At 36.4% G+C, this 16,026-nt stretch overlaps 1 protein-coding gene across 1 annotated transcript in view; it reads left to right on the top strand.

Moving 5' to 3' along the window:
* Positions 1-8,709, top strand: part of LOC139718140 (cadherin EGF LAG seven-pass G-type receptor 2-like) — a 168,677-nt gene extending 159,968 nt beyond the window's left edge. The window contains exons 29-33 of the mRNA XM_071629623.1: positions 974-1,123; positions 1,999-2,043; positions 3,169-3,327; positions 3,836-4,040; positions 8,493-8,709. Of these exons, the coding sequence (XP_071485724.1) occupies positions 974-1,123; positions 1,999-2,043; positions 3,169-3,327; positions 3,836-4,040; positions 8,493-8,523 (590 nt within the window). The 3' untranslated portion in view covers positions 8,524-8,709. The remainder of the gene's footprint in view (positions 1-973; positions 1,124-1,998; positions 2,044-3,168; positions 3,328-3,835; positions 4,041-8,492) is intronic.
* The last annotated feature ends 7,317 nt before the right edge of the window (positions 8,710-16,026 follow it).

The raw sequence follows: 16,026 nt of genomic DNA, 5'->3' as shown, positions 1-16,026 counted from the left end.
GCATGTCACTACAGTGCTTTGATTTTTTTTTTTGGATTGGACAAACTAAACATAGTTTCAAAGCTAGAATCTTATTGATGGAAATATTCTAAAAATCAGGAAATATGTCAGGTGATGTTATGTTGTCATGGTGATGGGTCACATGTATCAGTGCATGATTTCATCGCTTCATGTCATGTGTTTCTACTTTGTGAGCTCTCTTTGTAACAGATATATGCCTCCCTAAAACTAACTTGGACATAAACTGTAGATGTGAACACAGGTGTTCCTCACCATTGTTACCACATTGTATGATTAAATAAGATGCATGCTCAGTGTTGTCAGGGAACAGTTTCAAATCTTGTATCGGGGGGGGGGGGGGGGTGTTTCATAAAGCTGTTTAAAGTTATGAACGACTTAAGAACGACTGGAACACGCTCTGATGTGCTATACTTATCAGAATTTCAATAATTCAGCACAAGAACTGATCACCAGTCGTTCGTAAGTCGTTTGTAAGTTTAAGAACAGCTTTTTGGAACACCCCCCTGGACTAACATCAAGTGATAGCATAGGTTATGACTTCAATCTATTACTGGCCAGCCAGTCTTAATGCAGGTTCATGATTTCCTCAAGATCACATCATGTTTTATCTACAGATTCCTTAGCCTCGAAATATTTCATTATGAGTCTTAGTTATACTGCAGCTTCCAAGGAATTCTCAAGATTGTGTGGTCAGACCAGATATGTGATATTCCACATTGGTAATTCAAGCTGACAGTAGTGTACAGAAGGGTACTGTATGTAAGGCTTAAATATCTGTTTCATTCAAAGTATAAAAGGTTCTCGTCCAGTGTGTTGACAGTTGTTGCATGGTTCAAGTATTGCTGTCTTTTTCACTTCAAATATCTTCTTATCTGATTACCACTGTGACATCCTGGGAGAAGTTTTATGGTCTGATTGTCTTTTTTTTCCTCTCTCTCTCTTTCTCGAGCAGACCAAGACTCGGATTCAGACAGCGACGTTTCGCTGCAGCGCCAGCGTGACAGCATGTCCCTGGCGTCTTCGCACTCGTCGGATGAGGAGGAGGCGGCACCGGTCTCTAAGGACATGCTAAAGACAACCCCCAAGAAAGTCAATTTGCCGGGTAGGTTTTTAGGGGTGTGCATGTGTTTGAAAATGTTTGTATGTGTGAGTGGTTGTTTTTGTTTGGTTTTAATCTGCGTGTGTGGTTCTGTACCAAAGTGCAGTTTGCAAATTTCTTTCCACAGTTCACAAATCCGATCACAGAGATGTTAATTCCTTTGAATTTGGTGCATTTACACCTTAGCTTAGTGCATTAAAGCAACCACTACAATGCGTCACATTGCACTGAGTATTCAAAGTTTTCAACACGTGCTTTCTCTGTCTTGCTGCTCATGCTGTTGTACATCTTATTACAATAGATACATTTCTTCCAGGAAATACAATGTAAACGGCATATATTTTGCTCGTTTAATTTGACAGGAATCAGAACTTCTCGACAATGTCACATGTTGTTAGAATTGAGAATTGCACCTGACTATTGAAATTTGTGAAAAAAGAAACCTTTGCAAAATATATGTCACACACAGTATTCCCCATGGATACATAACATGATATGCATACATGAAAACATTTCATCAAGTCACTGGTGTTAGAGTTGCATATGTTTATGTTCATACTATTGTATTGTGAGATCTATAAGCTATTTGTTCAATTCAGGACATTCCATTCATAGTATGCATGAATTTGATATACATGAGACATGGATGTCCTCACTTAAAGCTTGCACAAGTATTGTATAGTGTCCAAAAAGGTGCCCATCTGGAAAGTTCACGTAGATATTTGTTTAGACATCAATGTATCACATCTTGGGTGAAGCAAAATGCAAGCTTGCTCCAGTGACATAAACTGATTTGAAATGTCTGTGTAGTTCATCAACTCAGTCTCTAAAATGTAGTCTTGTCTCACTTCAATGTCATTGTCACTTTTCACTTGCAGACACTGTACCACAAACCATCTTACCCATACATAGCACTCCAAAAGGTAATGATAATCACATCATTTTGTAAATTTGTGTTTGAAAGCAACAAAGCAAAACAGCAAAGCACATTGTGACTTTATTTGCGAGGGAAAATCATTCATAAACCAACTGTTAATTTCAGTAGCTAGACAGCTGAAAAGCATTTCTTATGCTCTGCATTAATTTTTTAGTTTTGTAAATCACAATAAATGATTGTACTCACTGGAATCACCATAATCTGCATAGTTTGTGAGTGTTACTCTCAGTCAGATTTTTGCCCTTTTTTTTTTGTTATGGTGTGAATCTGCTCCAAATGTGCCACAAATGCTGATGTGGAAATTATTTTTCATTGTTTGCTTGTTTGTTTGTCTGTTTGTTTGCTTTGATAGCCTAAAGATAGTGAAGCTACAGACAATATTTTACAGTAGATCGTAACAAATATATTATATCTTCTTCTTTTTTATCAGGTACTGCAACAAATTACAAATCGTCTATTATTTTCGAGTGATAACAAGCATTGTTTTGCACATATTCCTATGTAAACAGTGAATTGTAGACTACATCAGAAGAAGAAGAAGAAGAAGAATGTATGTATGGATAACTGGGGAAAAACAATCATGTTTAAAGGCATGATTTACCATTTGCAGATGAAATAAAAACCCTGCATTGATGCTTCAAAATAGTTCCAAAATGTGACCTAGGACAGAAATAACCAATGTAAAAAATTGAATTAGTATAATCAATGTTAAGGGTTGTTAAATACACAAAATATGAACGATGGTTATAATAAGAATGTTTACAGACTGAATTGTCTACAGTTACAGTTTATTGAGAAAAATAGTGATGTCTCCTTATATTTTGGGTTTTATTGCAAATTTCTTATATGGTAGGATGTTTTGTGAGACAACTGACCTACATATATGCATCAAATGTGATATCGTGAACACTTTTAAAATCACTGCTCCCAAAGGTAAATAGGACCTTTAACAGCAACATCTTATTTTATTGTTTTCCATTTCATCAGTAAAAGAAAAAGCTACATTAAGGACACATATATCATCTATCTAGTCTAACTAATGTTGGTATTTTTACATATATAATATTATGTTTATATGTCTCACTGAATCCCATGTATCTCTCCTTCACAGCCAAACCTTCTCCAGATATGCATAAGAAAATATGGTCGGGTGACGTCCTGACAAGCGATAATGAAACCAAGCATAGAGCAGAGCTGAAAATTTTAGACCCCAAATTCCCTCCCCCGGAGAGCGAGAAGGAAGGGAGCCAACACAGTGGAAGCGTTTCAGGTTCGTTGACTACTGAAATGACGGTGAAAGATATAACAGGACAACTATACAAAAACTAGATAGTGTGAAATCATACTGGAAGAAGGGCAGTAATCCCTTTGTGAAGAATGTCATTAACTTGAAAGTCTGTTGTCTGTAACACGGTCTAAACAGAAACGTGTAATAAGTTGTGATTGCCAGCGAAAATGATTATAGAAAAATTGGAGCTGAAGAGAATAATATAATGATAATATATGAGTAGTTTGATTGCAAAACGAGTTAACTCCATTCTTACTCGTTTGAGATATTTGCAATTAAAGTTGCTAAAAAAAACAATGAAAATAACAAGGAAGAATGGGATAGTTTTATCGATAACTTCAAGAATATTGCTTGTTATGTAAGAAGTGCGGTATCACTTATTTTGCTTCATCTGGTGATGGCTGGCCTTTAAAATGTTTAACAATGACACTTCACATGTTTTGTAGTCAAACTCCTCACATGACCTTATGTGCATTTGCTCCAAAACTAGGGAGTAGAACGCATCTACCAGCCGTGTCCCAGCGCCCCGACATCCTCCCACTGAAGGGCATCATGAAGACACCTGGTAGTTCCCACAAGGGCTCCCCGCTGGCCTCGGGCAGCTCCCACGGCAGCCTGTCCAAGATCCCGACGGACCCCATCAAGGAGAAGCTGACCATCGTCCACCCGTCCGGCCAGCAAGACAACGACTCAGAGTGCGTGCCTGTCACTAACCTCTAATGCCCCCCTCCCCACTCCAGTCCCTTACAGCCCCACCCCTTCTCCCCTCCACCTGTCATCCAACTCCATGCTCCTCTGTCACTGTAGTCTCATTCTCCAGACCCATCACCTCATCCTCAGCCCCATCACCCATTTCCCAACATCTGCCATTTTATTCCTTGAGAAATCATAAAGTGCTCCATATTACCCATGTGATATTACACAAAATTACAAAGAATGTATGTGTTTCCAATCATAAATTTTACAGATGAATTGCCAAATTTTTGTCCCGAAGGTGGATATTTTATCATGTCTAGATCTTACCTTCACATTTTCTTCATTTCTTCTCTTATATGAGTGTGAAAAGATGATGAAGTTTTAGTGCTGTTTGTGTGGTATTTCAAAATTTATGCATCTTTGAAAGATTAGAATCATTGTAATAAACTTCATAATGTGTATGCTGACAACAGAGAAATACACGTCGTTGCCCAGAATTCTTATGTCTGGATTTTTGTTCAAAAATATTATTTCATTTGTAATACACAAACATTGAGAAGATGAAAGTGACATGCTCTTTTAAACACACTCACCTACCCCCCCCCCCCCAAAAAAAAGAGAACAGAAATCCAGAGGCTGCCTTGTATATCAGGATTATTTGTCCCTCCCTCCTTCTATCTGACTGTTCATAATCCTTCATCAACTCATCAGCTCACTCCTGTCATTTGTTAAACTTTCATCACACAACGGCATCATCTCAAAGCAAAAGCAGTTTACCAGTGATTAACTTAACCACTTTGTTTTCATCCTAAAAGACAAAACAGCTGCATTTCTGCAATTTAATTCTGAACAATGTGCCTATTTCAGCCATGCTGCTGTAATATCTACATCCTCTCTAGAACAAATGAAAAGTTTTTGGTGTTTTTGGTGTATTTTTTGCTTGAAAATGTTGAACTTTAAGACTGATGACATCATTGCAGTAAGTCATTTAAAATAAACATACATTTTTTGAATTAATGAAATATAAATTTAATGGAGGAATAGTTTCTCTGTGATCATGTGAAGAGAATTACATGCATTCTGTATTAAGAAAAGCAAAAGTATTGTGCAAATTCTGGATTGTATGAGGATACACTTTAAAGTATTAAGCTATTGCAAGAGGCCGCCCTGTATGCAGTGTTGATAGTATTTGATGTCTAACAAAAAAAAAAGAAACAAAATAACCCTTCTCTCTGTGTCACTTGTAAATAAGAAGGATTGTCGCTGTACGAAAAAACTGTCTGTTTGTGTTGTGGTGGCAACTGTAAATACCATTTGTGTCATGATTTGGTGAAGGTGTGGCACGATGCGAAAAATTGCATACGATGCAATGTTATGTGTGTTGATTTAGGGTGACCGGCAAAAGTGCTTGGGGAGGGGGAATAAGCTTGATGCTGAAAATGTGGAAGCCATCGATAACATGCTTTATCTATCATCGATATCTTGTCTTAGATTTAACAAACGGGGATCAAGGATCTTGCAATTGGATGAGAAAGCGTGAAAATCTGTATCTTCTATGTTATGTTCTCTGAAAATGAGGCAGAGCAAATAAGACACAAAAGCAAAGGTGCATGAATTGTGATATAGTGATGACATTCTATGCCTTTATCAATGATTTATCGTTAGCGTCATTCACAGTGACTGCAGTACATTTTCATACCGTGTTGAGTGATGTGACAATGTTCTAGAGTGATAGTATTAAAGGAAAACTTGTACATAAAGTAAGGTGCTTATTCCGTTGTTTTATCTTTCAAATTATCTGTGAAAATGTGAATCATCAATCATCATACCTCAATATATTCAATGAATCACTGTTCGTGGAAGACTTTTTTATATCTTACTGCTCTGCTTTCTTTGGAATAGTTCAGTGTGTTGGGCCTCTTTTTTGCATCAAATATGTGTTCATGTATCCCCCCAAATTAAGATGGTTAAACTTCTGTGTTATCAAATGATGCCTATCAAGCCAACTTTTACAGAGTAGCTATTCCTAATATTAAAAGAATCTGTCTTTATTTGGGTTTGAACCAAAGGATGTTATACATTCTCGAGACGGATGATACTAAATTTTTACCTTTCTGGAATGTTATCATCACCAGGACAGGTATTCTACGCTTGCCAAATAAAGAAATTGCTCCATTCAGTGGCGTGACACACGATACCAAAATGCGAACAAACCTTGATAAGTGTAACTTAATAATGAAAAATTGACCAAGAGATTAACCAGGCAAGTTAAAAACTATATATGCAGTGGTTGAGTGCAGCAAATCATATGTCCTGCATAGCAGTATGAAAGTCAGTAGTAGCTGGAAAATGGTGTAGTTAGAGGTCTTGACTTGCTTTCTTGTAAGTGTGTTTATAGGAGATTTGACTCTCTTCTCACAATTTTCCTTGCTAGTCAAGGGGTCTTGCCAGAAATCAGTCAAGTAAAGTGAATGGAAAGCTTAACAATAGACTATATTCTTCATATGACTTCTTTTTCCTCGAATTAGGAATGAGTAAATTTCTCGCCAATTACAGTTAAGTAAGCGTGTGCGTTCAGAGTGATGCTTCGGAATGACTTTTACACGTTTGCTCACGCATGCGTGACATTTTCTTCATTCATCGCTGTTTTGATGTTTGTTTGTTTCCTTGCTTTTATTTTTCCTTCTGTATGATTGTGCAGTTTCACAGTTTGTTTGATGTAATGTTTGTTTCATTTCCTTCACCCCCTACCTTGTTTTGTTTCAGTTATGTCTATTTAGCATCGTAAGTAAACCATGTTTCCAGCAAATTTGGCACAGCACCTCATGCAGTAGAACTTTAATATCCTCAATGTGAAGGCTCATGGTTTCTGCTGTTAGATTACTAATCAAACATTTCTTCTTCTTTTTTTAATCCCTACCTATGTCTCACATCTACTTGGAGCTAGTTTCTTATGACATAGAGTAATATCAATCCGTGTCTTCAGTAATATTTGACAGATATTTTCCTCAACCAACCATTCTTCATCAATAAATCTCTCTTTTTTTTTTACTCAGCATTTTTCTGTTCAAGTGTTTGTAGATATAGGAAATGAAGTAATGTGAGAAGCTCTGTTTTTGACTTGCTTTGGTCGGCTGAGGTACGCCGTGCAAATAAACGTCGAGTCACCTTACGGCACCAGAGTCCACTCGTCCTTTGTGTGTGCAGTAGAATCCCTACCTCTCTTCAGAAACTAGGTAGAGACAGATAGTATGGGATGCGGTTGCATGTGACCTCTCATTACCATGACGACAGCATCCTGGTTCTATTCCCTCTCCCCCCCCCCCCTTGATAATTTACCTGGCTGCTGTATCAAAACAATCACAGCCATGGGGTGTATGTTTTATTAGAGCCCATGAGTGCAGAGACATGGTGTGACTGCACCTTTTACTTTCCATTTCACATTAATCACACTCCTGTTTGTAGTGTATGTCTGCAGTGCCTCTTAAAGGTGCAAGACAGGTCTCAAGCACTTTTGTTACTTCATTCCTCTTTTATGCATCGTCTTCCTGTTAATACAATTTCCAGTAATATGCATGAGATTCATGATGCATTAGGTTGTGATGTAATTTGATTCATAATAGGGTTATTAGAGGGGACTTAATTATGCACTTCAGTGTAGAGATTTCACAGCATATCATAACCATTCTGGTGCTATATCTGACTTTATAAGCATGTAGAGAACCAAGTTGCCACCATTTTTATAGATTAACGGTGCTACTGACATCAGGATCATACTATTTAACTGTACAACTTAAAATAACACTGAACTTGATTTTCGTCACATTTTGCTAGACCCAGCTGAGCCTGCTTTCTGTATTGACATTTCTTGTGAAATTTTCTGCAGTTTGCACCATCAAGATAAACACAGATTATGATAAGAGGGAGTTACTTATCTACTTATTCTTGCCTCAGTTAAAAAATCTGTTAAATTTTGGTAAGAAATGCCACTTCACCCTGCTTTCTTTGCATTTGCTGTCCTGTGGTTTGCAGTGGGGAGTTTGTGTGCATATGTGCAGACCCATATTTTCTGTGGGAACTGTGTTACACGTTGAAAAGTTCCAGTTTTGGATTACGAATTAAACTAAAAAATGACTCAGATTATGGTCATTTTAATGTCTATTCAGAGAAGGTCACACATGTTTTCAGTTTCATGATACATTTCCTCTAAGTTCTTGTTTTCTTTTATTTAACTTGTGATCCAAGTTTGTGTTCATATGATTCTGACACTTTTGTTTTTGACTGTGTTTGCCCGACTATTCCTCTGATGTGTTCTGTAATTTATGATTTATTTCATTTCGTTTATTTTGTTTGTTTCTTTTTTCCCCACTCGTTATCTCTCTTTCTTTTCTGTACGGTCCTTCACCGTCCTGACCCCTGTCATTCATTCCCCTGTTTGTGGACACGTATAGTGGCGGTAGCAGCAACGAAACCTCTGTATGACAGTAGATGGCGCTGCGGGGAAACAGTAACGCAGTTCTGGATGAGGGACTTTGTCGTGCAAGGGGATTGGAATATTTTCGCAAATCATCTTGTGCAGCAAAGAAATAATTATGCTACGCTTAAAAACTAGCCAGAGATATGTCAGTCGAAAAGTCTGGTACTGATATTCTATTTTCAAAAACTAAAGAGTACATTTTTTTTTTTGGATGCAAAGCATGCTGATATGTAATGTCTCTTTGTCTATTTGATTCTTTTTTTCAAAATTGTGATAATGTATATGTGTTTGCTTTGGGATATGATTTTCATATTGTTGTTGAACTCTGTGCTTAATTGAAATATGCTTGATATTAACAAAAATGAAAGAAATCCCTGTGTAACCTACCACTTATTCAATTCCTCAGTTATGGGGGATAAGTAGGTACATGTAAGAACATCAATTGTAATTACAAAATGAAATCAAGTGCTAAATGCCATAATGATTGTGATTGTAGATGATTATGTACTAGCACATTCTGACTGAAATCTATGAAATTAGTTAGAAAAAAATATAATTGTCAACTAATTAACAGGTCCAATGTTGAAAGGAGGATTTGAAACTAATGTTATTGCAATTTTGAAATACTTGTTTTGCTAAAGGGGCTATGGGATACTGACATCTGCATTTCTCATGCAGTAATAGAATATATAATTCTAATTAAGAATTTTGAAAAAGAGAAAGAAAAATGAACAACAGTCTTTCCTTTTTATGCGGTGTTGTTACTGTCAGTTATCCCTGACAAAACTTTCTAGTAAGTGAGATCACTGATAGTAGAATTTGTAAGAGAGTGGAGGAAAAATAGGAAATGGCAAATTTGTTGGGATTTCTTGCTAAAATATAATGTCCACAGCATTTATAGTTTCACTCTATGGTTGCAATGCATGTAAATATTCTTTTTTTTTACCTTGTATCATTGTGTGTGTGTATTATAAAAAAAAATCCTGCTAAGCAGCATTTTCTCTTTTTCTGTTGCTTCTTGTATTTTTGTTGCTTTCCATTTGAATGTCAATCTGCTGTTATTCTATGTATTCATTTCAGATTGGATATAAACCAATGATTTTGCTCTTTAAAGATGCCTTGCCATGTTCATAGTGTATGTATATTTTGGTTCGCATAGCTAGATAATGTATGGGCTATATTGAATCAGGTTATAGTATAAAAGAAGACAGTGGCAGGTTAACCCATGTTCTGTAAGAATCTGAAATCCTTCCATTGACTTTGTACATGATCCAACAGGTCACCCAGAGGGAATGAGTTAATAGGTCTATTTCTCAGTATGTGTATTGTCTGACCATCCGAGTCACGTAATGTTTTGGCACGTGGCAGTGAAGCCAGTCACACGCACTTCACGAAAGTGCAAATTTGAGCATTTCGATTTTGACATATACGTAATATGTTATGAATGTAATGTACCAGCAAACACCGATGCAGGAGCTTGATTTGTATAAATTTGTTCTTTTAACATCATTGAGAGTATGGCCAAAGAAGAATGCAGTCTCTACAAAAGATGAAGTACTGTTTTGTCTGAAGTTGAGGAATTTTAGGCATTTTGATTGAAATTCTAGCATTTTTGACCCATGTGACCTCCCCCCATCACCTTGAATACTCACATGGTGTTATTAAACGGGGAAGCCTATTTTCATCCTCTGTCCAAGCACTTGTACTGGGAACAATAATGACTACAGTTGTCGTACTGATGTTCGAATGGACATAAGTTGAAACTGGAAAGACTAAGAGATATATAAAGCAAATTAAGGTCACTATGCTACAAGGAATCTGACACAATATAACCTATAGTAGTTCATGTTTATTTCCTTCCCTACACTTTCTTGGTAGCAAGAGAGTTTTTTTTCCCCTCATGTTCACTTCAGCACTCTGAATACTGAAATGATTTGGTTGAAAACGCCCAGATAATGTGTAATTATGGTACTTATTAAATCAGTACTGTCCTTGATGCACCAAAGATCTGAAGATGTGGGAAATGAGGTGGTTGAGTTCACATTTGTAGCAAAAGATCATTGGGTTTACTGTAGAATAGCATTTTGGCTGTTGAGTACTTCTATGTGACTGCTGGTGGTACTAGATTGTGAGGATTTTTTTTCATAATTTTATGTTGTTTTTCTTAAGATTGTATTGTTTTTCAATGTCACTGGTTGTGTTGGAAGAACTCTTTACATCACTAACAATAAACAGTACTCTGAAATGAATGCCTGGGAAAAAAAGAAAAACTGCAAAAAATGAAAATAAAATCCATCTTGTCTTGTTGCACAGCATGTGAATTAAGCTGTTAGGATTCACCTACTGAACCTTGTTAAGAATTGGAAGTATATTGGGACTTATTGGCCCGAATTCACGAAAGTGGTACAAATGAAACCATGGTTTAGTCCATGGACAAAAACCATGGAGCGCCAAGCGTCGCACGGAATATTTCGTTACAAAATTGGTCATTTCGTTGACAAAATGACCGTTTCGTTAACGAAATGTTCATTTAGTTACAAAATGTTCATTTAGTTACAAAATGTTGTCATCTTGTTACAAAATAGTCATTTCATTGACGAAATGACTGATTTTGTAACGAAATATTCCATGCGACACTTGGCGCTCCATGGTTTTTGTCCATGGTTTAAACCATGGTTTCATTTGTACCACCTTCGTGAATTCGGGCCATTGTGTCTTCGTTGACAATAGCGAGCTTTAGATCTATATATGACCCGAATGCTAAGACGACGCATCCTCCCGAGTTGAACAATGGAAACAGCTGTTTCGTGCATGTGCAGAATGCCATTTCTTGTGTAATAGCGCCATCTCTAATATTCGCGTCACGCATCTAGAGCTCAACAACGAATCTTATTGGGATGTGTATTCTTTATGTGACAATCATGAAATAAATGCTATAGGAATTAGCATTTAATTACCCAACTTCACGAGGTAACGAAAGTTTGTTTGTTTGTTTTAATGGGACCAATCGTTATTGACAGTTCAGCTGTCTTTGCTGAATACTAGTAGTTCACATCATGAGGTAACAAAGATTAAACACCAAATTATCGTATACAATGTCACAAGGTCTACATTTGTCTGTGTGTGTGTGTGTGTGTGTGTGTGTCTTAAAACAAACAATTATGTAGCTCTACCACCATTCATACAAAACATCCATCTGTTTTGGAAGTGATTTAATTACAACCTTTGCATGTAGATGTACGATTCTCCTCGCGTAACTTGTTTTGCTCGAGGAAGCAAAGTGTGCGTACTGTGCCATTTACAATGTACTCCCATTTTCTTTAATAAGAGTTTGAAATTTCACCCAAATGCAGACAAATTGATGAAGTAAAGGTAGAGGAAAGCATGCAATGATGAAATTGCGGCTGTTTAAGTAATTGGTGTAATTTTAGAAATCATTGTATCGATATGACTTGGATAGAACCTTGATTTCTTTTCATTCGCCTGGTGTGTTTCAGTGGAAGTTAATTGTACCTGTGGATGCTAGTACTATATTTTGGAATCTTTCTATGTGCGCCACTTTTGTGATGTCTTTTGGTCAATCAAATCATAGAGTACAAAGTTATTGCATTTTATATTTTCCCCTTGTGTTTTCAGAGAGAAGTGAGATGTATTCTGTTTGTGCATTTCATACCCGAGTCAGTCTTACACTCAACATGTACTGCATGTGGAGAGTCCCAGGGGAGGGTAACAAATTATACAACATTGCTGCTGTGTACTGTAATTTATGGCAGTTTGTTCAATTTCTTACTGCTACTGCTGTATGAGTACATTTGTTGTGACAACTGTGTGTCTTTTTAAGTATGTTTGACTTGTCACTGTTTTCTTCTTGTTTACAGAAATGTTTTACCACTCTTTCATGATATTGTAATCCAAAGAACTGTCACAAATGATTTGTGGTTGTTATTTTTTTTCTGCTCAATATGACGAATTTGAAATACTAATTGGTGCATTCTTACTGTAAATACTTTCGTGTGTTTGACTATTTGTGTTGTACATGTTAAAGAGAACATTTGTGATATAATATACATTGCACCAGCTGCATTATAAATGTTTATAGTTGTAAAGAATGAAAGGTTTGTGAATATGATGTGTTTGGAAAAAACAACAACACAGGAGTCACTTCTTCTGACACTGGGTATGGACGTAAAAGGCTTCACTGCAGATATGGTTCTTGGTAGGTTTTCAGGACAAGGCAAGAGTTGATAAATGCACTTCAAACTTTCCTTGTAGCGTCTTTGAACAAAGCTTGGTACAAGTGGAATGAGGCAAAAGCACTGTTGTAGCTTCTGGTTTTATTTTTCAAGTTTTCCTGATTTATGCAAATTTCTTATCTTCCACCTCAAGTTTAATTTAGAAAGGTTAAGTCATCTTCCACATCAATATATTGTTTTGAGATCTTTCTTCACCCGTGTTGAATGTGTTCAGTGTAGTTTTTTTTTTTCTTTGCTTGTTGTAATGACAATAAAACTGTTGTATGGTTCACTACAATGGTGGTCTTGGATCACATGATCAATATCGTACGGTCATGAGACTTTCATTTGTTTTTTTTTAATGTGTGTTTGGCATGGTGGTTACAAAAATAGCTTCTTTAAGAAACAATTCCTGTATTCCCCCACATTTGCCACTTTTCTCATGGATGACTGGTTATAAATCAAGAGGAATTAAGCAGTTGAAGTACATTTAAAGCAATTCATAAGAGCAGTTGTGATGTTTGTGAACATTTCTGTAATTTTTGAAGAAAAAAAAATCTAAGGAAAAAAAAAAATCTTGATTATTGTGTCTTAATATGGCTGTGATGACAAATATTGATCAGAAAATGGTTATGATTTATTCTTGACTGAGTTTACCGACTGTGTGTCTTAAATGCATACCCTTGTAGCCTAAGTAGCTTTGGAAGGACATTTTGAGTAGAATGGTGTCGTAGTTTGTCTGTAGACCTGTGGACGATTAGATAGAGACAGAATCTTGAGAGAGGAGTTTTCACCATTCCCACCATATCTGTTACCCCCCTGCCTAGCTTGCTGTAGAGCTGTAAGAAAAAAACAAACAAAAAACAATGGAGAAGTGAATAAACTGCAGTCATTCTTGTCAACACCATCTTCCTGTACTGTCTGCTTCAGTTTTCGTCTCTCTCGGGTCAAAAGAGGATAGGAAAAAGTGTTGCCAATTCACTGCAGATCTGGGCCCCATTTTCAATAAAAGATGTTAGGATAGCAACTCTTGCTGGAATGGCAACTTCCCATAGCAACAGCCAATCAGGAAGCTGGATTCTTGTCATTACTATGACAATTGCCATTCCAGCAAGAGTTGCTATCATATCAACTTTTTATGAAATGGGGCCCTATACTTGCAATACATTGATTTTCAAGATTCACATCACTTCTACACTTAATATGACTGATATTGCTTTACTGTCTGCTATTTGGTTCCAATACAAGGGGAAAAATATTACATACAACAAAATTTGTCAGAAGAAAGTCTTTAAAAAAAACTAATATAACAGGTCTAGGGCAATTACTCAGTATGCAACTACCCCAGACCATTGCCCTAGCCCTAATCCTAATCCTGAACCTAATCCTAACCCTAACCCTAAACCTAACCCTAATCTTAACTCTAACCTTACCACTAACCAGTATTTAGCCGGGAGGTAATTGCCCTCTGGGGGTAATTGCCCGGATACGAATGTAACACAGCTATAGAAAATTGGCTGGCAATATCGTTAGCAACTTATCTACATATCTATAAACACACACACAAACTCACACAAACATGCACACATACATGTATCCAATAAATTCTCAATGATATGATGAAACAACCATAAAATACTGGTAACAGATTTCTATGTACATATTTTTATTCTATTACATTACATAGTCCTATAAGTACAAATGATGGACATTTGTTTAGTGAAGACATTCCATGAAACAAAAACAATGGCAACAACAACAAAAATTGAACCAATTTACAAGAAGCTACACAAAAGATTGAATTGACATAAATTGGCCTTATCGTCCTAAAGTATGAGATTTTGACTTTTGGGGAAAGATTAGATCACATGACTCTTGTCATATTTTGCCAATGTTTGTTGGCTTCTGGCAATATAGCAGAAAATTGCTTATTTCAGAGAAAACAATTCCAAAGGGCAAAGAGAATAATGTGATCCATAGCGTGCTCTCCTAAACTGTATCACCGAAGCTGTGGAATGTTTCCTGCTTGTTATGAGAGAACTCGATGGTCATGGAAATGTAACCTTTAGATTTCTCATCACTCACCATTCACACCTCCATCTAATTGGTAAAATTTATCTTGGCTTTGAAATCTGACTCACTTGTCTCACCATCAAGATTTAAAGGGATGGTACAGTATTGGTGGAGATGAGAATTGGGCTTTTAACTTTTTGTGAGATACCGAGAAAACACTTATATAGTACAGAGCATACCATTTTAAGAGGAATTCAAAGTTTATTTGATGAAAATCGGGTTTGGAATAACTGAAACATCCAAAAACAGAGTAAAACAAAGCGATCGTAATAAAGTGTGGGTCCCACACTTAATTAGTTAATTAGAATCACTCTTTTTTGGATATCTCAGCCATTTCAAAACCAATTTTCATCAAATTATTGTTGAATTCCTCATAGAATTACATGCTCTTTCATATTTCAAAAGAGGTTTCTCATCTCACCAAAAAATGTTAGAAACCTGAAATTAGGTCTCAACCAAAACTATACGATCCCTTTAATGTGTATTCTGAAAACTCTATCCTCTTCTCTTTCATGATGTCCTGTATGCTTCTTGTACTTTCAATGTCTATGTAAAAAATTGGCAAAATTATCCTTCACTGAATAAAACACATTAACACATGAGGTGAATTTGTATGTGTTGCACAGGCCATGGAGATGATGATCAAAACAAAAACTAGAATTCAGAAAACAGTTGGCTATAACCTACTTTCTGCAAATATACATTTCCACTGGACAATTTGTCCATTACAGCAGGTGACGTGGGGAAATATACATTACAGTAACTAGTTCTATACGATTTTTCTTTCTTTCTAAGAGAATTGTCTCAAAAGCAGAACATCTGTCGGATGTTATATCAAAATAGATTCACTGGCATTAGTATTTTCCTATCTCCATTTTCCCATATTGGTCAATAGCAGATAAAAACATGTTTGAAGCCTTTATTACAGTCCATATGCTAGCCGAAGTATTGATCAATGAAGTGTCTTCTCAGAGAAACTTTTAACACTTCTGTGAATTTCATTTCTTACTGAGTAAATGCCAGTTATAGGCCAGATCACATGGACCAGCATTAAAATTTAGTCAGAGTTGCTGAAATCAATAATACTTGAAGCAAGACCAGCGCAGACACAGATATGTGGGACTGCAAATTCTTGGTAGAGTTTCAAGAAGTTGCTGCCTACCTTTACTACATAAAGAGATGGAGATTTCTTTTTTTTTTTTT

Source organism: Diadema antillarum, unplaced genomic scaffold, assembly GCF_040938485.1.
Source record: "Diadema antillarum isolate AM-2024a unplaced genomic scaffold, OU_Dant_1.0 scf00000089, whole genome shotgun sequence".
NCBI classification, from domain to species: domain Eukaryota; kingdom Metazoa; phylum Echinodermata; class Echinoidea; order Diadematoida; family Diadematidae; genus Diadema; species Diadema antillarum.
Note: the sequence above shows the minus strand (reverse complement) of the source record. Positions and strands in the feature narration are given on the sequence as shown.